Source organism: Anser brachyrhynchus (assembly GCF_964034855.1).
Source record: "Anser brachyrhynchus genome assembly, chromosome: 3".
Classification (NCBI taxonomy): domain Eukaryota; kingdom Metazoa; phylum Chordata; class Aves; order Anseriformes; family Anatidae; genus Anser; species Anser brachyrhynchus.
In genome coordinates, this window is record NC_137696.1 from 89465321 (window position 1) to 89485538 (window position 20218).

The 20218-nt window shown below is 38.2% G+C and overlaps 1 protein-coding gene across 3 annotated transcripts in view; it reads left to right on the top strand.

The window, feature by feature from the left end:
* IBTK (inhibitor of Bruton tyrosine kinase) overlaps window positions 1-17637 on the top strand; it is a 54919-nt gene extending 37282 nt beyond the window's left edge. For 2 of the 3 annotated variants that reach the window (XM_080584487.1, XM_080584488.1), the window contains exons 24-29: window positions 1211-1303; window positions 2580-2738; window positions 7658-7810; window positions 14594-14662; window positions 14756-14888; window positions 16260-17637. In XM_080584487.1, the coding sequence (XP_080440613.1) occupies window positions 1211-1303; window positions 2580-2738; window positions 7658-7810; window positions 14594-14662; window positions 14756-14888; window positions 16260-16385 (733 nt within the window). In that variant the 3' untranslated portion in view covers window positions 16386-17637. The remainder of the gene's footprint in view (window positions 1-1210; window positions 1304-2579; window positions 2739-7657; window positions 7811-14593; window positions 14663-14755; window positions 14889-16259) is intronic. The other variant, XM_080584489.1, reaches the window with a different exon arrangement.
* Window positions 17638-20218: the final 2581 nt, after the last annotated feature.

A 20218-nucleotide genomic window follows, 5' to 3' on the forward strand; every position in this document is an offset into this window, starting at 1 on the left:
TTAGGGAATCATACAGTGATAACTTGCCAGAGTTTTCCCAGCCTCTGTTGGTTGTGTCTGATGAGCTTTGTGAATGCAGGTGATAAAGCTGTAGAAATTAAAAATCCCAGCTCTGAAGTATATGATTCAGCCTGCAGGGTCCATTAGGTCTCGACTTTTGTCTTGTCACGTAGTCTGTGCAGAGAGGGCGACACATCCTCCAACCGAATCTTTAGTGTTCAGACTAGTTGGAAGAAGTACCCGCTCCATTTTCTGCCTTACAATTTTTCTGGGATATTTTTTAGAGAGTTACACGAAAAGGGAACAAATAAAGCCAAAGGACTTTGGTGTTATATTCCTGTACCTTTATGGGTTTCCCTTGCACTCGTTTGCTTTTTCTAGTATTGCTAGCACACGATATCCAAAAAAGGCAGGCAGCACTGTTCTGTTGAGCGTTTTAAGGATTAATAGCGTAGCATATTTGGTTGAAGTACTGCTAAGGAGCAGTGATGACAGGGTTTGGTGTGACTTCCTACTGGTTAATTCACTGCTTAGTCCATGGCAGTTGGTTTTATGTAGAGAGAAAGTGCTGCTTATGTCTGATTTCAGGGTCTGTCTTTAAATGTAGTTAATTTACAAATATCTTCGAATACATAGGTTTTAATTCATAGTTTTACATCTTGGAAATGTCTGGATTCGATTCATGTTTATTTCGATGGAAGTTTAAAAGTAGGCAATTTACAAGAAAAAAAAGATTCCCGAAGTTTGACAGTGTAGCTGGTGTTTTGTACAGAGCTTTAACTGGCAAAGAAGGTTCTGTGCCATGTGAAATATTTTTAAACAAGTTCTTCAAAGAAGGATATTTCAGCCTGTGTGAAGAAGCTGTGAACAATGCTCCTCTAATACTTAACATGAGAAGTTGGCTACTAAATAAGTATCCTGGATTTAGGTTCCTAATTTTTTTAAAGTAATCACAGTTCACATCTTTTTGTTTCATAGTATAATGAGTTTTGAGAGTATTTTTATAGTATGTTCTTAAATATGTATATATTTATAAAAGTTTTGTCAGAAACATTGTATTTGAGGTTTGCCATAATTGAGGAAACAGACATCAATTATACATCTGGTTACCAATCTTATGTATGATTTAGAGGATTTCAGTGAAGGTTGGAACTGTGGAATGTAAGTAAAAATGAGTGCCTTGTAAGGTAACTTTTTATTTTTCATTTAGTCCTGCCAGCCCTCCTGCTATGGATCTAAGAACTATCATGGAAATTGAAGAAAATATGCAGAAATGTGGAACCATGCCAAAGACAAATTCAAGGTTGGTAAAAAACCAAAATCTATAAAAGAAAAGTGTGATAGACTAGGCCATTATGAATTTACTTAGTGGTTCTGGCAATTCAGAGTTGAAAACGAGTAGGAGAAAAGATGTCCTCTTTCTTTTTTGAAAGACTTTGTTTACTTATATTATGGTTCATTATAGTGTTTTTTTGTTTGTGTTTTTATCATTCAAAATTTATCCCCTTATTTTCACTGTAGTCTTGCTTGGTCAACTACTGTGAAAACGTCCTAGCTTTTGAAATGAAAAGCAAGAAAGCAAGGAAGTGCTGGGAAGTTGCTGTCTTAAATAATTGGTTTGTTCTGCTGAACTTTACTATTTTCAGCCAAAAAGAATTAACTGTTGTACATAGCACTTAGGAAATTACTTGTGGACTATATTGTAACTGATCCTGAAGTTTTATCTCGTCTCACATTCTTTCCGTTATATTCTGTCCCCCATCACCTCAACATATCAATATGTTGATACTGGCAATTCTTAGTCAAGGGTGGTTCTTGCTCTGAGAAGCACCTGAAAGACATAGTGAGAGAATTAAAACAGGCATTTATTACATGGTGATGTATGGAAGAGAACTGGAGTTGACTTGCATGACCTTTAAAGTGTGACATTCTTGTAAAGGAGAGCTAGGAAAAGAGTCCTGGAGCCTTTTGATCAAGTTCTTTGTATCACAGGAGAGAAATGTATTACGCAGTCAGTAATATATGCTTATGGTAAATTGGAAGAAACTATTTGTTGTGGTCTTATTTTGTTTTTCTTTGAGCCAAGTAAAGGATTGATGTTTAGGTTGATTCAGAAGCTGTGAACCAAACATCTGAGAATGAAGAATCCAAATGACTTAGAAAACAAATTATTACACATAGGAAAAAATGGCTGTATTCTGTTGTGTACATTTTCTTAATACAAGAATATTTTTGGTTTAAGGGAACTAAATTTCTGTCAGTCTGAAAAGTCACAAAAATAGTCTTAATCTGGTGGAGGATCTCTCTCAGAATTATTCCTACCCTATATTTTCTTTTATAGGAGTTGGTATGAGGAGTCATTTTATAGTGCTTTTCTTTCCATCACTCTTGATACTTACTGATCCTCCTTTTGCTCCCCATCCAACCACCCCCCCTGCCCACCCTCTGCCCATTCTCACCATACTGGATAAAGTATTTTGGTCTAGGAAAGAAATTTCTCAGTTTAATACGCAATTTTAAAGACAAGTCATCTGAAAGGACACTGATCTTACGTCTTTATTTGCAATATCAATTTACAGCAGAATGGCTTCTCATGGAATCAAGCTTTCTCAGAAGCAAAGGAAAATGATTGCCTTGGCAGCAAAAGATAACGGTTCAGTAACTACCAGCACGGAGCCTACTCCACTAATAACTGCACCACCCACACCTACAAAAGTTGCAAAACTGGGGAACGCGTGGTATGTTACAAGTCAAATATCGCTTCTGGTTTTTAGAGGATTTTTACATTAGTGTCTTAAAAGCAGTTTCTTAAATAAAAATGACCTAGATTCTGTTCATTAAAAAGATTAATGTTATTTGTATCTACATTTGGTAGTAATCTAGAAACTTGAATGGGGCAGGGAAATGCAGTGGTTGCTATAATGAGTCAGAGGGCTGCATCCCATCTGGCTCTTGCCTGCGTGTGATGTGGTATTTGCAGATGTTATCAAAGTGACGTATAGAAAGAGGTAGAACACAAGCTCTGAAACTTAGTCAGGAAGAGGTTATTAATAACCATTAGCAATGCTGTTTTTCTTTGTCAGGAAAAAAAAGTTTGTTCTTCCTGGGGGAAAAGGCTAAACAGATTTTGGAGTAGAGCAAGGGAGTGATGGATGCTGCTATTAAGGACTCTTAAAGTGGGAGGAGGTATAATGTGTGTAATCAGCATTAAAAGTCATTTTAAACACAATTTAAATGTTCAAGTAAATATCAGTATATCAAACAAGAATGGTTTATAATCTGTTCAACAAACTGAGTTTACAGCAGTGAACAATTACAGCTAGCCTGATTCACGATTTCTTTTTCACGGTTAGAATTAGTGTTGTATGATGCAGAGGATGCAGAGGCATAACTGAACAAGTAGCCATAAGCTTTGTGGATTTGGTGTGTTTAATTACTACAGAATAAATGCTTATGTGCATGCTTTTATGTGGAGGCAAATGTTGAATGGTTCTCCTGCTTTTCCCCATTCAAGAAGGTCTAGTTTTTCATTGCAACTTGCTTCTGTACTTGTTATACAGAATACCTAGAAGAATTTTAGGCCATTTGCTGTCTCTAGAGTTTACCTGTTTGTGCCTCAGTGGGAACAAAGCTTGCTGTAACCTTTTTTGTTTTAAAGGAACTGTTACCTAGACAGTTTAGCTGTTTTAGACACTTATGTTGTAGTTTCATATTGAATAGATACCAAAGTAAAATTGGAGCATGTCTTTTAAAGGATAGACATGCTTTCCACAGTTAGAGCCACCTCCCTCTTGTGTCTTTGGACTCTTTTCTTTGATCCTCTATATATACTGCTTTCTCCTTTTAGAAATAAGAGTAGTATGCATCTGCTGGAATCTTTGCCTATTTGCTATGTAAGTTGAAAACAGACATGTAGCCTGTTAACTATTTAATGAGTGTAAGGAGAAGAAAAAAATCACATGAAGAGATGGCTGAGGAAAAGGTAGGCTGCTTTCTGGCAGTAGTTGCTTCCTGAGAGTTATCCTGTGTCAAATAAACTTAAAGTAACATCTAGAACTTCTTGTGTCCTCTGTTCCATTTCATGTAGTTATCACATCTTTCTTGCACAGATGTTAATATGATCACCACCTTGATTTTGGAGTGTCCTTAGATTTATTAGAGATTCCACACAGGTCTGTTGGTATGCTGTTACCGTAGTTTAAGATGACAGTAATAACAAAAATATTCCAGAACATAAATAGCAGTAGAGTAGAGCTGGGATTACAAAATATTTATCAGTAACTCACAGGAAAAATTTGAGAGCATGTTGTAATCATCTCAAAAACGTGCACTTTAAAACAGATAAGTGGTTCTAAAAATAGTATCCTACTTGCAGTTATGGCACCAGAACAAGCTTCGCTTCTCTAGCGACACCAATCAGTACATTCAGACTTACGGTTAAAGAGCATTAGTATTTTATAGGGCCTTTCAAGGATCGCATCAGTCTGATCTGAAATGGGCTGTTGTGTGGTAGATTCAAGGTATTGTGGCATGAAGTGTCCTTCAAGTAGTGATTCTGACAAAGTCTCCTCTGTAGGCATCTGTTTATCACGTGTTGATTATAATTAAAAAATAAATTGTGGTGTATATTTCCAGTGTCCAACATACAGAGTTACGTTACTCCAATAGTATTTTAGCTACTATTCTTAATCTTACTGCTAATGTTACAATTATGCATAAACAGCGAGTGTAACCCAACATCTACAGTGACGATGCATGCAGTCTTAGAAACACAAATCGCTCGGGCTCACTTACACACCAGTTTGTGTTCTTAGAAACCTACCACATTTGTACCCATCAGTGACTCAGTGTGGCAGCACCAGGGAAATGATGCTCTTGTGCACCATCCGGTGGGTGACTTGGGGGATGTCCGTGCTGATGTTTGTATGGGCGTCTGTCTTTCTCTTCTTCCCTTCATACACAGCTTTTTAGATACAAAATCTGAAGTAGGTGTTGGAGGACATCGAGTGACTTACAGAGTTACCTGAATTTCTTCAGAAGTTTGTGTTCCTGAAGGCCTGTTTTTCAGTGTAAGATAAATGACCTTAGAAGTGTTTGTGCCAATGAACTAAAGCACGAGATAGGTGGCCTATAGTTAAATTATTTACTTCTGAATACAGGCAATAGCATTAAGAGAAGCTCTGATAAAAGGTGTATCAAAATATGGAATGTAACTTCATTTGTCTGACATCTAAGTAAGCTACTAGCACTATTCATTTACTCTCCTGTAGATAATTCTTTACTTATTGTGTTGTTCAGTTTTAAGCTACCAACTGCCCATGAACTGTTGCTTACATTTAAAAAGCAAGTATGGACTGATTTTTGAGTATATCAGATAACTCTCTCCAGAAAACACTAAGGTTCTGATTTAGCAGGTTTTGAAAGTAGCTGGGCTCTACTGTGTTATGCAAATAATCTGAAGTGGAAAGGCCAGCATCTACTTCAGGAGGATGGAATCTGGTCTAATGCTCATGTGGTCACCACACACGATTTTGTATGTTCCTCAGCAGTGTTCCCCTGGCTGCTGAGCTGGAAAATGCCGCTAGCTCGAGCTCAAGCAAAGAACCAGTGGGAGGTATATGAATATTTTAATGTATGCCTAGCTGCCGAAAAAGAGCATTTGTTGAAGAAACTTTAAGCTGCTTCAGGCAAGCCAGCAATTATTTGATTGCCCCTGCTAGTTGTTCGAAGTGGTTTTTGTACATGAAATAGAAGGGTGTTACTGATCTGCGCTAACACCATATTTGCAAAGTTCTATTCTGTAAATTCACAATGGGCTGTTAGAGTGTGTCTGGCAATGGAGTGAGATTTCCGTGCATGCAGTATAGTCAAAGCCATAGAACTTGTGTTCCAATGAAATGAGATACTCATCTTGGATGCGCAGTGAGAACGCTTGCCAGAAGGGTGTGGGACCTTCCGGCTCTTTTTTCGTTGACTAAAAGGCACAGTATATCTTCTACCATGCCCTACCTTTTCTGCCAAAAGTAACCTACCGTTTCATAGTTTGGGGGGGGAGTGAAGCTATGCTACCGCTGTGCTACCTTCTCCAAAGAATGGTGGAAATGTAGGGGGAGATGGGAGAGCCTATGGCTTTTCAAGAATGGAAACTTTCTCTTCAGAATTGATATATACAATACTTCTCTATTTTAATGTCTAGGTATTCAGTTTGTCAGTATTTCAGCTTACTCTGAAACATCAGCTGTTTTGGAATTTCATGCTTTGAAGTTTTGCAGTTACAACTTAGAGAAGCTTTTTTTAAGGATTTTTTTTAATGTTACACTGTCATTTCTATCTAATTTTATCAGGAAGAACAAGCTTAAACTTAGGGCTGTTACTGTTGGGAAAATGCATAAGAGTTTTTAAGCCAAACCATTTTAAGCCATCTGCATTGTTTTGGATAGAATCACAATCTGAGAATGACACAGTTGGGTTGTGTTTTTGTGGTGGTGGTGTGCTTTTTTTGGTGCAGTGTTGGAAGTGGATCTGATTGCAGTACAGAATTTTCATGAAGATAGGTAGGTAGGCTATTTAGATAGATAGTATCAGAGGAGGCTTCTGTGACAGCATATCCCAAGGTAACCATTTGCCTAGCCAGTATAGTAAGTTTTGGGAACTTCTGGTCAAACGCTTGCCCGGACTCTTGGATGCCAACTGGTAGTACAAATAGAGGACGTGTGGAATGGCTCTGAGTCCTATTTGGTGGTTCCCATTCTGCTTTATATGTCTATGTATAAAGTGTATGGCATATGTGCTGCTTATGCAATAGGAAAAAAAAAAATACTGCTGGGTAGTCTAGTGTGGTTTAGATATCATATATAGCATTCAGGTGCTTTTGTTGTAACATTTTAATTGCCTAATGTTTGTTTTCTTAATTTATATACCACATTGGTGTAGTTCAAACATCTTTGACATCAAAGGCTTCCCTTCTTACAGTAGTTGCACAATTAATTAGCATCGTATAGATAGCTTGTTCTACTTCAATGGTATTTATAACTAATCTTGTAATTAATCTGTTATTTCTTTGAGTAGATGATGAGCAGATCAGTTCTAAAATGTATTTCATGTTTTTGATATTACTGTGAATAGTTGTTTGAAATGAATGGGACTGCTCTGGTTAGTAAAGTTAAATGTAAGAACATATGTAAAATTAAATCTAAGCCTTAATGGGGAGGGATGAAACCGAGGGTAAGTACCTTGATTTCTGTAAATAAATCTTTGGATCAGAAAGCATTAAGAGTAGCTATAACTTTAAAGTGCTGTATTTTCATGAAACTTTATTTTTGAAAGATGATATGCAGGCTCTAGTTCAGTAGCAGTGTACATTATGCTTATGCAAGTAAAAGAAAATGAAGCGCGTGAATTTCACGTTAGGTTAAGGGATTTTTCCAAGTAACTTGTTCAGTATCTTGGTTCTGTTTGACAGCTGTGTCTGTTAATTCTGCAAAAGTCCAAAATGCTTAAGTACCTCAGAGTAATGAACTTATCTGATGTTTACCTGTTTGATCCAAAGTGACGTTTTAGTGGATGGGGTCTAGCAGGCATAAGGGCTAGATACAGAAGCTAAGATACATCACTTTATATGTGTATGTGTGTATGTATTTATGTATTTATTTAAAAGGTCATCTTCATCACGTGCTGCTTTGCCGAAGTCATTCCGTGATCTTGTAATGGAAGAAGAAAAATGTCTGAGTGTGAATAATTCACCTGGTACTGGTATCAAAAGGGCTGGATATAAAGGAACTGAGGATTCACTGGTCCAAAACACCATAAAGTAAGTTTTTTTCCTAATTGAGAACAACTCTTTATACAAGAACCACAATAACCTATTTAAACTTTTGCTGCAATATGAAAGGATCAAATTGTCATATTTTTAAAATCCTTTAAGCACTCTTCTAATGATTCTAATGGTTTTAATGTCAATAGGATTTTATGAATGAAATATTATGAATTGGAAACTTAAAATAGACTAAAGGAATTTAATGCTGCTGCTAATATTTTGTTCGAAGCGTTTGTGTCTGTATGTATGGACACGTACACAAACACTTAGGACTACAAACAAAATACATGCACATCTGTATGTATATAAAAGTATTGGTGGGAGAGAGGAGGGCTTTGGAGAGTGTGTGTAATGGAGGGGTGTCCTTCAGAAACAGGGATAAAGCTGAGGTTACTGTGGTGAGTGGAGATGCAGGATAAGTTTAATTGCTAGCAAAATGGTAAAGCTTTTCATCCCATGGAAGATGGCATGGGGTGGTGATAAGGGAACTTGCACCGGATGCCATTGCTAGTTTTGTCACATGTGGTCTATGATCTCCATAAAGTCACTTCATTTCCTTTTGCTTTGCTCTGTCTAGTCTGTGCAGTCTGGCCTGTCTGCAGGCTCGCAAACTGGATTCTTTGAGCTGAATCCAGGCATAATACGTTCATTGTCTGAAAATGATACATTAAGCTAGTGGGAGCCTAGATGACTATCATCAGTTGGAAAAAAGGGCACTTCCAGAGCTATTTCAGGTTGTTTTGAATCGTCTCTGAAGATGCTTATTTCTCTCTATTAGGTATAAAAAGCCTAGGTGACTAGCTCATCCATCTGAAAGTTAGGAATTGCGTTTCTACTTTGAGGTAATCTTATTCTTTGATTGTACAGTTCTTGTCACAGCAGGCTCTGACTTCTGCCAGTGGCATTCAAGAACTGTTTCACTGAAGATTAATTATCCGCATCCTTTCCTCTTCCTTTTTAAGAAAAGGAAATTGAATGTGTGTAGAGCATAAGTAATTCTCATCTCTTTCTTGATGTCAGACTTACTGATGCTGCACAGCTACTGTTTCTGCTTTGTCTTTTTTTTTTTCCTGGATTAACTGTGTAGTAATTAAACTGAAACCTCTTAAGTCACTGGATGAGATTTTGAGATTTTCGGGGGGTTGTATAAATGTGCTTCCATACACTGTCTCCTTCCAGTTTCTGCAATCCAGAAATTTTCTGTAGATGAACAATGTCATGAATGTGGAGATGTGAACTGGATGGGGTCCAGAGGCAGATCACTGTTGTTTCCAGGGACAGCTCAGCCTTGGGAGCTATGCTGTGCAGCTGTGTGTATGTAGCTCATAATGCAAGCTAAAAACATAGGCCTGACATGACTTAACTTTGTTGTGGCAGCCTGGGTTGTCTTCACTGTGTTACTCCAGGGAGCAGTGAAGAGTCTTAGTGGAAACATGTTTCTCTGGCTTCGCATGGGAATGGCCTAGTTTTGGCTTGGCTAATATTGAGCTAATAACTAGTGCATGAGTGATATGGTACAGCAAAACCCAAGAGGTTCTGCAGGAGACCAGCCTCTGTGCTCTTTTCCTGAGAGCAGTCATTAGGTCACAGAGGCACCAGACCTGACATGGTTTCAAGTGAACAAATCCTCAAGAAACACTGAGAAGTCGAGTGTTGGGACATGTCGGTGGCTGTGCAGGAGTCACAGCAAGTTCAGCCAGCTGAGTTAATCAGGCTGGTTCAGTACCGATACTTGGCTGGTTTGTTTCCATGCAGAGCCACTTACATCTCTGCATCAGTCTTTAATTTTCGAGACTTCCAGGTTTCCAAGTTTTATGTTTTTAGGGTTTTTCTCCATTTTTCTATATATCCTCACTTCCCGTTTCCCCTCTGTTCCATTTCTCCTAGTCATTTTGGTGCCAGCTGAGGAATTAATCTAGCATGTTGAAATATCTGCAGTTGATTTAATATCTGGAATAAGCTTCTTTCTAGCAAGAAACACAGATGTACATATGTGTAAACAGCTTCAAAATATCTGGACTGCTTCCTACATTTTAAAGCCCTACTTAAATTGAGGTAGACAACACAGGTACTTAAACTTGTCAGTTAATTGATCACTAGAGTGTGCTGTGATACTGGAACTGTGAATGGCAGTTAATGGAAGCTTGTGTGTTTTGTTTTTCTCACTCTGGAGAAAAACTCCTTATACTCGTAACAGACTGGTTAAGTACAGCAGTCTATTTGGACTTGTTCATAGTGGTGCTGTGAGTTCTGTGGATTATGAGTGGAAAGGAGAGAGTATCATTCAAATGGGCTGGATAGATGCAGATTATTGTCAATGTTCAGGAAGGTGAGCATTATTAGAGCGGGTGGAAAAAGAGAGAAAGTAGAGATGACACCAGAATAAAGGCATTCAGTAAGCTGTACAAACATGCGCTTAATTAAATGAACTGGCAAGGAGAAAATCATCATCTTTTCCTGTTCTGTCCTTCCTCTTCTTTGATTCTTTCCTAGTTTTTATTCTTGTATTATTTATATGATCTGTAGCAAAAGCTGGAAGCTGATTTATCTAGACCTCAGACAAAAGCAGTCCCCTATGTTGAAAACATAGAACAATTTAGATTCTGTAGTCCAGCCTCCTGCTCAAAATATGTCTGGCTAGATCACGTTGCTCAGGGCCTGGCCCAGTTGACTTGTGGTACTTCCAAGAATGTAGATACCCCAACCTTTCTAGGCAACATAATTGTAATCATCCCCATGGTGGTGTTTTTTTCCTTACATCTTACTGGGACTTCTCATTTTGCAGCCTGTATCTATTGTCTCTTATTCTGCCTCTGTGCACCTCTAAGAAGATTCTTGCATCTTTCCTCAACCCTCCAGTGAGGTAGTTGGAGGCGGCAATGAGATCTCCCCTTTGCCACCTTCTCCTAGGATTGAGCAAACAGTTCTTTCAGCTGTTTCCTGCCACGTGTCCCTAATTTTGGTAACTCTCCCCTGGACTTTTTCCAGCATGCCAACATCTTTCTTGTATTGAGGAGCCCCAGAATAGATATGATACTCTGTAACCTCATAAATAGAGCACAGAGGGGAAGAATCATTTCCTTTGACTGTATGGCTGTGCTTTTGCTAGCCCAGTATGCCGTTGGTCGTCTTTGCTGCAAGGGCATGTACTGGTTCATATTTACCTGGCTGCCTGTCCAGACTTCACAGGTCCTTTTCTGCAGAGTTAGCCTTTTCTAGCCAGATAGCCCCTGTCCTGTGCTGCTCTATGGGGATATTCTCTTCCAAGTATGTAAATTTACTTTTGACTTTGAATTTCATCAGTCCTCGTTTGCCCATTTTTTTTTTAGCCTCTTGAGGCCCTTCTGAAGGGCAGCCTGGCATTCAGCACATGGACTGCTGCATGCATCCTCAGCCTGTCCCTATCCATCCGTGGGCTCGCTAAGAGTGCACACCATCCTTCCATCCAGATGACTGAAGACATGAAACAGTACTGGTTCCAGTATTAATCCCTGTGGACCACCACTAGTAATTGGTTTCCAGTTGGACTTCATATAGCTGATCCAGAACCCTTTGAGCCTTGCAGTCCCAGCCCATTTTCCACACATCTCGTAGTACGTTTACCCAGTCCATATTTTTCAAACTGATTGCAAGGATGCAAATTACGTGAAGACTGTATATAACTATTTGGCTTGCAAAAGCAAAAAAGAAAGATAATGACATCATCTGCTCTCTGGTTGTGTCCAGAGCCAGTCACCCTTTCATAGAAAGCAGGTTTCCAGATAATTTGCCATTGGTGATAAATTCATGTGGGCTCTTCCCACTCACCATCTGGTCTCATGTGCTCAGAAATGACTTGAGGAACAATTTACTCTACAACGTTCCTGGAGATAAAGGTGAGACTGATCAGTCTGTAGTTCCCCACATCCGTCTTCTTGAAAAGTCGACATCCGTCATCTTGAAAAGTCGGTATTATAACATTTAGCTGTTTGTAGTCATCATGAAACCTCTGTGGTTAATTGGTTGTTTTTTCTTCCTGTTACTGTAGAAGCACTTCTCTTTGCCCTGCGTATCTACAGGTTGTTTCAGCTCCAGCTGAGCTTTTGGCTCTTAAAACTCTGTCCTTGTACAGTGAAGTAATGTTTCCATCTTCCTCCTGTGTAGTCTGTCCCCGCTTTGACTGTTGTCCCACTTGTATCTGAACTCAGTCTAGAGTTGCCTGCTAATTCATGCCAACCTTTTGCCATACTTGCTTGCCTTCAGGCACATTGGAATAATTGGTTTGGTGTCTGGAGGAGGCTGTTCTGAAGATCAGCAATCAGTCCACATCCTGTCTGTGAAGTGCAGTCATATTCCCTCTCATTTTTTTCTTTGCAAGGTTAGAGATAACTTGTAGTCTCTCAGAAAATGATCGGTGGAAAATTCAATACCAGTTTTTCCTTCTCTGCATCTGTGACAATTTAGATTATTCTCCACTGAATCTCGAAGGCAAAAACTGAAAGCTCTTTCAAGTAATATTCATCCTGTGTTGTATATGGTGACAGAAATATCCGTTTCAAATGGAAACTTGTCCAGCATACTTCTGAGTCAAGACTGTTTTTTCCCAGCCACATACTTCTGATTCATGATCAGTGTACCCTGGATTCTTCTTTCTCTTCAAGCTGAAAAATTCCTAGCTTAAATAGCTGCACTTCACACAGTCTCTCTTGTTTGTACTTCTGAATTTTCTTTGTTTCACAGACACTCCGTTTATATTATTCTTTGCTAAATTAATAGTTACTATCAATTTTGTTGGTTTGAGCATTGCTGCTTATTGCATTCACCAGCATTAATTTATGGTAAGATTTATTTTAGTTAACTTATTTTTTTAATAATGATTAACCCAGCTGTAAAGTGAGTAAGAAATTAGCTAGGGAGGAGAGGTAGAAGACATTCATCAAGGAAGAAAAAAATTAAATCTAATGATTATGTGGCACTTAGTGTCTTACAGAATTCCCATATTGGTTTATCACACTTACCTGGCATGACCTGATACCTTTATTAAAGAAAGTAGGATTGTCTATCCTGCCCTTAGTTTTCTTTTACCAAAGATAAAATGGGAAAAAAAATACAAGATACTGTTTTTCTACCTTTTTTTCCCCCCATCTATTCTTCAATCCTCATGGAAAAAAGAATTGCAAATTAATAATGTCAAACTAAATGAACTGCGGCTCTATAGATACTCAGTGTGGAGACTGATAAAGCAGATTTGACCTCTCTTGCCATGCAGCTCTTATTTCTTGTGTCAGTTCCTTCAAAGTTCTGGAACAGTGGTTATCCAGAAACACTCAGTTTGGAAAGTACCACACCTTTTTGGCTTCCTCTCCATACAGTGTCTCACTGGCTGTCTTGCTAGAGTCTGATACAATCAATATTACTGAAAATGGAGGCAAGTGATCATCTTGGCTCATATGAACTGTACTTTTCCAGTGGAAACACAGAAGCAATATGAGCTGGCAGAAGGTAGATCTGCTGGGTTTGATTCATGGGAGTGACACTGCAGAGATCCTCTTCTGAAGTCCAGTGTTGTGCCTTGGCAGATGTTAACGTTTGTGTTCATTCTGTTTATTGAGTATTTGGCTGTTTGGTGGGCAAAATTAGCTTTTGTGACAAAAATCTGGGCATGGTTTATTTAAATGTCACTTCTGGTGATGGATGTCTTTCAGCTTTTTTGACATCCTGCTCTCATTGCTTAGCAGTAGGAATCGTGGTTCTTGTTGTCCTTGGAGTTTTGTTCTGGGGAAAAAATTCCCGGCAGAGAACTTAGCAGTTACTGGAATTCTCTTATTAGATAGCTTTCTATAGATGTTTCCTCTTTTCCAAGAGTTTGTGGCCACTTTCAAAGGATTACCAAAGCCTTAAAGAAAATTGAGACTGATTTATTAAAATACCAACACCATTAGAGTACTTCAGTGCCATAGAATAATTCAGAAAAAAAGTCTGCTAGCATTTCATATTATGCTATAACACTTTATTAGAGTTCTGGAAGTTGCACATGTTGCCAAAGATAGATTTTAAATAACAAGGATAAGTTTCTCTCATCTTACTGATGTAGGATTTTTTTGATACAAATACTTGTCTCTTAAGGCATAAAATATACCAAATGTGATTTCCTTTTGTAGACAGGTTAACATTTTATGAAGGAATAAAATGTCTTCTTGTCGGGAACTCCTTATTGGTATTTCAGGATAGGATTTGTTTTTTCAATTCTATTAATTCTAGTTGTATGCTGTCCTTAATGAATATAGGAGGTGTTTGCAGGGTACATACTGAAAGTCCATAATTTCTGGTCTTACACTTCAGGAAATAATTTGCTAGTGCTTTCATAGTACTGGCTCTTTTAATGTTTTGATTTGAATACAGGGGTTTTTATATCTTGAAGACATTCTCTTTCCATGTGAATTGCAAACAGATCTATACTAAACGCTGTTAGTGTATAATTCAGTTGACTATTTTCCAGGTTAAAAAAAATAAAAACAAAAAAACACATTCAAATGCTCAAAAGTTGGGAAATGCCAGACTTAATGCTCAAGCTGAAAATCTGTTAAGTTCTGGTAGTCAGAAATGAGTATCAAAGTGTCCCTACTAGTCACAGTGTCACATTTAAAGACGAACTCAGCATTACTTCCCAATGCCTATCTTATGGAGAAAAAAATAAATAAATTGTAATTGGCTACTTTGACTTTGTAATTCATTATGATTTAGGAGATTGCTTTGTCAGTGACTTTTACTTTACTTTTCTTTCCTGCCTTTTTCCAGATGCACAGCTAGAAGTAGCCCAAGTCTGGAAGACCGTGTTCTGGATTCTCCACCACTGGAGAATCATAAGTAAGGCATAAACTCTGGAGTTTTTCTGTGTGTTGTGCTAACCTTGTTCCTGATGTTGCCTCATAATATCACTTGCTTTTTTTTTTTTTGCAGTCCTTGGTTAGCAACATCACCAACTAACTCTCCTGTGATGGCACCTGTCATGTTTGCAGCTATTGTAGAAGAAGAGCTCCAGCAAGAAGCTGCTCTTATTAGGAGCAGAGAGAAACCTTTGGCTTTGATCCAGGTAAAGTGCTAAGTTACTGTGGTTGGGTACACAAGGATTTTCCACTAGTTGTTTCAGAGATGAGTTTTTAGGACTAATTATGTATTGATACATTCAGTATCATTTATATAATGATATTAAATATAATTTAATAATAGCTTTACATCACTGTTTGATAAGGCAGGTCTATATTAAAGTCAAATTGGCTATTGAGCCCACAACTGATATCCAGAAGTCCACAGGATCACAAACTGGTGGAGGCTGGAATCTCCGTTAATTGCCTAGTCCAAGTCCCTGCTCAGAGCAGGATCAGCTAGAGAATGTTACTTGACTTTTCCCTGACAGCTTTTGAGTATCTCCAATGATGGATGGAGACTCCACAGCCTCACTGGGAAGCCTGTTCCAGTATCCAACCACTCTTACAGTTTAAAAAAAAAAAAGTTTGCAATTTTCTGTGTTTCAGGCTGTCACTGGACACCACTGAGATGTCTTGCTCAGTCTTCTTTACTCTCCCATCAGCTGTTTACACACATTGCTGAGATCTCCCTGAGTTTTCTCTTCTCCGTGTTTAGCAACTGCAGCTCTCTTAGCTTCATGTCACTTCCCAGATTCAGCTCCATCTGGGCTTTGGCTTTACTAAATCTGTTCCTGCGCGCTTAGTGTCTGTGTTTTTCTTCTGGGCCATTTCTCTGCTTCCACCTTGTATATGTTTCCTTTTTGTGATTGATTTTTTTAAGGAGCTCTTTGTTATTGATGCAGCCCTCCTTCCATTCTTGTTTGACTTTCTGTTCGTTGACATAGACCATTCTTGAGCTTAGAAGCAGTGACCTTAAAATCAAACAGCTTTTCTGGACTCCTCTTCTTTCAAGGGCCATTTTTTATGATTTCTTTTCCAAGCAGATCCTTCATCAGATCATCATCTGTTCTCTTGAAGGTCTAGGGTTGTGATTCTGCTGTTTGTCATGGTCACTTCTCTTGAGATCCTGAAGTCTACTGTCTCAGGGTCACTGCAGCCAAGGCTGCCCTTGACTTTACCATCTCTGAACAGTCCTTCCTTGTTTGTGAGTCTGAGATCCACCACTTTGATCGACTTCATTGGCTGATCACCTGTATTAGGAAGTTGTCACCAATGCAAACCTTCTGGACTGTTTGTGCCCTGCTGTGTTTGCCGTAAGAGCAGATATTAGGGTGGCTTAAGTTTCCCATGAGGACCAGGGCTTGCAAACACGAGGCTTCTTCCAGTTGCGTGAAGACCTCATCTAATATTACTTCCTCTTGATGAGGTCTGTAGCAGACATACTCAGGGCCCCAAAAATCTGTTTGTAACTGTGCTGTAATTACTGGTATAAATGTGGGTCTGGCACTGAAATACATTTTTTTTTTTCCTTCCAGATTGAGGAGTGTGCTATTCAAGATTTATTGATGCACTATGAAGCTTTTGACAACCCTGATGAATTTGTGACTGTTGAAAGGGCTCCGCAGGGACCTATGGCAACACCTATGTGGAACAAGCACTAATTTGTACTGTTCACAGTCCATATTATATGTGCACTTCTGAAATCCTAATTCTTTTCCGATTAGAATGGGACTGGAAGAACACAAATCATGTAACTTTTAACATCAGCATTAAAAATTGCACATAATCAGTAGGTATTTGGTAGAGAAAATGGAAGTAATTTGTTCACTGTGTCCTTTACCCACAGTATATATTGTATGTATGTTTTGAGAGAATTTCTTTAACAAGGCCTATTACTAGTAGTGTCACATGAAGCTGTAGATTGGAAATGCATTTGCTAATTTAAATTGTAAGGGTTTTTTGTTAAATTCACAGGTGGCTGAAAAGCGAGTGCTTATTTTGTGATTTAATGTGGAATTGATTGTGCAGGATTATACATCTTTAAAGTTTTTTGGGGGGGTTGTGTTCTTCAGAGCATTCTGGCAAATTGGGAATATGATAAAAAGTTTGTGCTTGAACTTAATGTAAAAGTACAGTTTGATAATGCAGTTTTTCCTTAACTTCTGTATGTAAGTACTGGTTCTCTTACTGCCGTGACCAGTACTTTTTACTGTTATGCTCCACAACGAACCTCTATGCTGTACCTAAGTGCCCAACCGTTGCCTGCTCTCAGTTCAGTTGTGCATGTTTTTTTCACTTGTTGTGAGACTGGCCTTAGAGCAGTCAGTTCTGTTGTGAAGTAAAGTACACAGTTGAATGCAACATGGTGGCACTTAATTAGCTCATCTATAGTCTTATTCTGGTAAATATGGTACAGTTTTAGCACCACTGTGTTTAAGGTACAATTCACTTGAAGTGCTGAGGAAGTACAAGATCTATATGTTCATTGTTAAAGCTATGGGGATGAATGCTTGATTGTGGAATTTGCAAACTCCTAACCTGCGAAGAGTATCATAGGTGGCTTTCAGTATTGTGTTTTCTGAAGTTCTCTGTGCCTGGTTTAAACAAATTTATATATATAAAGAAAAACAAAAAAAAAAGGATAGCCTTACCTACAATATTCTGTCTAGTTTGTTTGTATAGGTGTGTTTGAACTTCCACTTTTTCAATAGTGTTAGTACTCATGAACTCTGGAAAACTGGAATTGAGAGCTACAGAAGATGAATGAAGAGGATTGATCACTGTGTGATAAGAGTTGAGTCGTGAAAAAAGCTGTGTAGATATGTCTAATGGTTTCAGGTTAAGCTACACCAAAAATCCCCCATGGAAGTTGTAAACAAATGCAATAAACCATAAATTCTTGATTTACACAAAGTTAATATACTTTTTTGTGCTGTTTATGTATAATCAATGCTTTAGGTACCTACAGAATAATATAAAAGTTTCTTCTAGGTGTGAAACAAGAACTATAGGTGTTGTGGAGCTACACAGAAAACAGAAGATGTAGATGTTCTGTTTTAAATTCTGCTGCTGATTCATCTGATATACTGATGAGGATACTTTCGTTAAGTGCTTTGCTTGATGCAGTGCAGTGCCGTAGGGCCTGCTGAAACTATCCTGAATTAAAAGAAAGCTTATGTACTGTGAGAAATAGCTATAAAAGCACCGGCCTTTTCCAGATATGAACCCAACTTGTTCTCAAGTATAAAGTAGTCACTGTATAAAGAACTCACCGGTTCACTTTGGGGTTAGCTTATACGGTACACATGAAAGCCCAAACAAAAATCTGGTACCTCAACAGATAAAAATGTCTTTCTGTGGAAGTGGTAGAACTTTAAATTCTCAGTTGCATACTTTGCTTTCATCTAAAACCAATGTCATTTCCTGGGATTAATGTGATGTAGGTGTATTATTTTTTTGTATAGACATTATAATCACATCATCATCAAGACTGAGCGGAACCTCTGGAGATTGCCCAGTCTGATGTCCCCTGCCCAAGCAGGCCCAGCTAGAGCAGATTTCCCAGGGCCATGACCAATCAGGCTTTGAATTTCTCCAGCAACGGAGACTCCACAAGCTCTCTGGGTAACCTGTCTTATGTTTGACCATCCTCACGGTAAAAAGGCCCTTTCACATGTCAACAGAACTTCCTGTATTGCAGTCAGTGTTTTTTGTTTCTTCTTACGTCACTGGCCACCTTTGAGAAGAGTTTCTCCATTTTCTTCCCTGTCCCTCCCCATCAGTTATTTATACACATTAAGATCCCTCTGGACTTTCTCTTCTCCGGGCTAAACAGTCCCTGCTCTTTGAGTCTCTCCTCATGTGTCAGCTACCCCAGTCATCGTTGTGGTCGTTTGCTGGGCTCTCTCCAGTTTGTGCAAGCTCACCATGAGAGGTATTTTACCAGATGTCTTCTGAAAAAATATTCAGGGGGTATTTTAAGACTTCTAAAACTCTATTCTATTTATACCTGTTTGATATATAGCACTGGATCTGTATTCATCTAGTGAAATGTGCTGAGATGTGCCGCTCAATTCATTCAATATGTAGGTGGGTGTCTGATTGTAATGATCTGTGTAAATGTGCCTGTGGACGTTATGCTGGCTTCTTCTCTAAATGGATTTTCATATGATCTTTGAAAATTTGATGTCACAATCTTTTTTGGCAATCCTATTTTTTTGTTCTAGTCTATCAGAATTCTTAAGGCCAAAGAAATAAGTATGTCGTATATAAGGAGGAAATAAGTAGAACCATTAATCTGGTTACAGATTTTATACATGTCAAGTGAATGAATATTCACAGTTTGATTTCTTCTAGTTATTTTTCCTAGACAAATTAAAAACAAAATCCCACAGGGACATTTCCTAGGTGTTTTACCTTGATAAAACTGTTTTTACATAAAGCAGAAAATGACAGGCTGAAGTCATAGTTGAAATTATTGACAGGTATCCATGCCCGAAGCTTGCATATAAAGAAACATCACATTTTAGTTGTCTGTGCAACTGCTCTCTTGCATCCAGTCTACATGAGGAGAATGTTCAGGGTTGAGGGAAGAGTAACCAGAAAATAAATGACCTAGTGCATGTGCTAGGTTTTCAGCAACAAATATCTGGCATTTTCTAGCTCAGATGCCTAAGTTTGTGGTTTTTCTTGTAATGTTAAACACGAACTCCATCTTTCATTAGCTCTAATAACATCTAGTCATTTCTGAGCATGATAACTCCTTTAGCTTGCATCAGAACAGCATCTCTATCAAAACTTGTTGCTAAGTCAAGGGTGGAATTCCCAGGTCCTAATGAACATAAGGCACCATGTGAAAGTTTACTGTGAAAACAGTGTGTATATATGTAGTGTGTTGGTGTATAATTTCCAGGAGAGACCTTATAGCTAGTTGGCTCAAGAAAAGTTGGCAGAAGCCGTCTTATGAAATAGTTCCTATATTTCAAAAACAAACCTTCAAAACAACAAAACAACTTTCTTGAGTTTCTTGAGTACAGGTAAACACTTTTCTCCTCCATCGTTCATTATCTCAAACCTCAGTTGCTTTTTAAAAAATGTAAGGAAAAGTAGAACTTCAAAATACTTTAAAATTGAGACAAAATTACATCTAAGCATCTAATATTCTAATACTACTGCAGTGTCTTCAGCACTTATTAAAGTCTGTGTCAAGGCACTTTTGAAATGTATAACTGTTCTCCATTGTGTATTGAAATGAAAATGCAGGAAAAGTAGGTGACTTCAGTCAATTGAAGAACCCTTCTGAGCCTTTGTTCCCTAGGAAGAGAGGCCATTTCTAGTGAATAAATTAACTAGAGTTTTGTTGAATGGAATCTCTGTGTAAAGACTGATTTTTGCAATTTTTCAAAGAAGAGCATTAAGAGAAAATTACTAATCTCACTTGTGTTACAAGTCTGGATAATACCCTCTTAACGTATGCATTTAAACCTAATTTTTA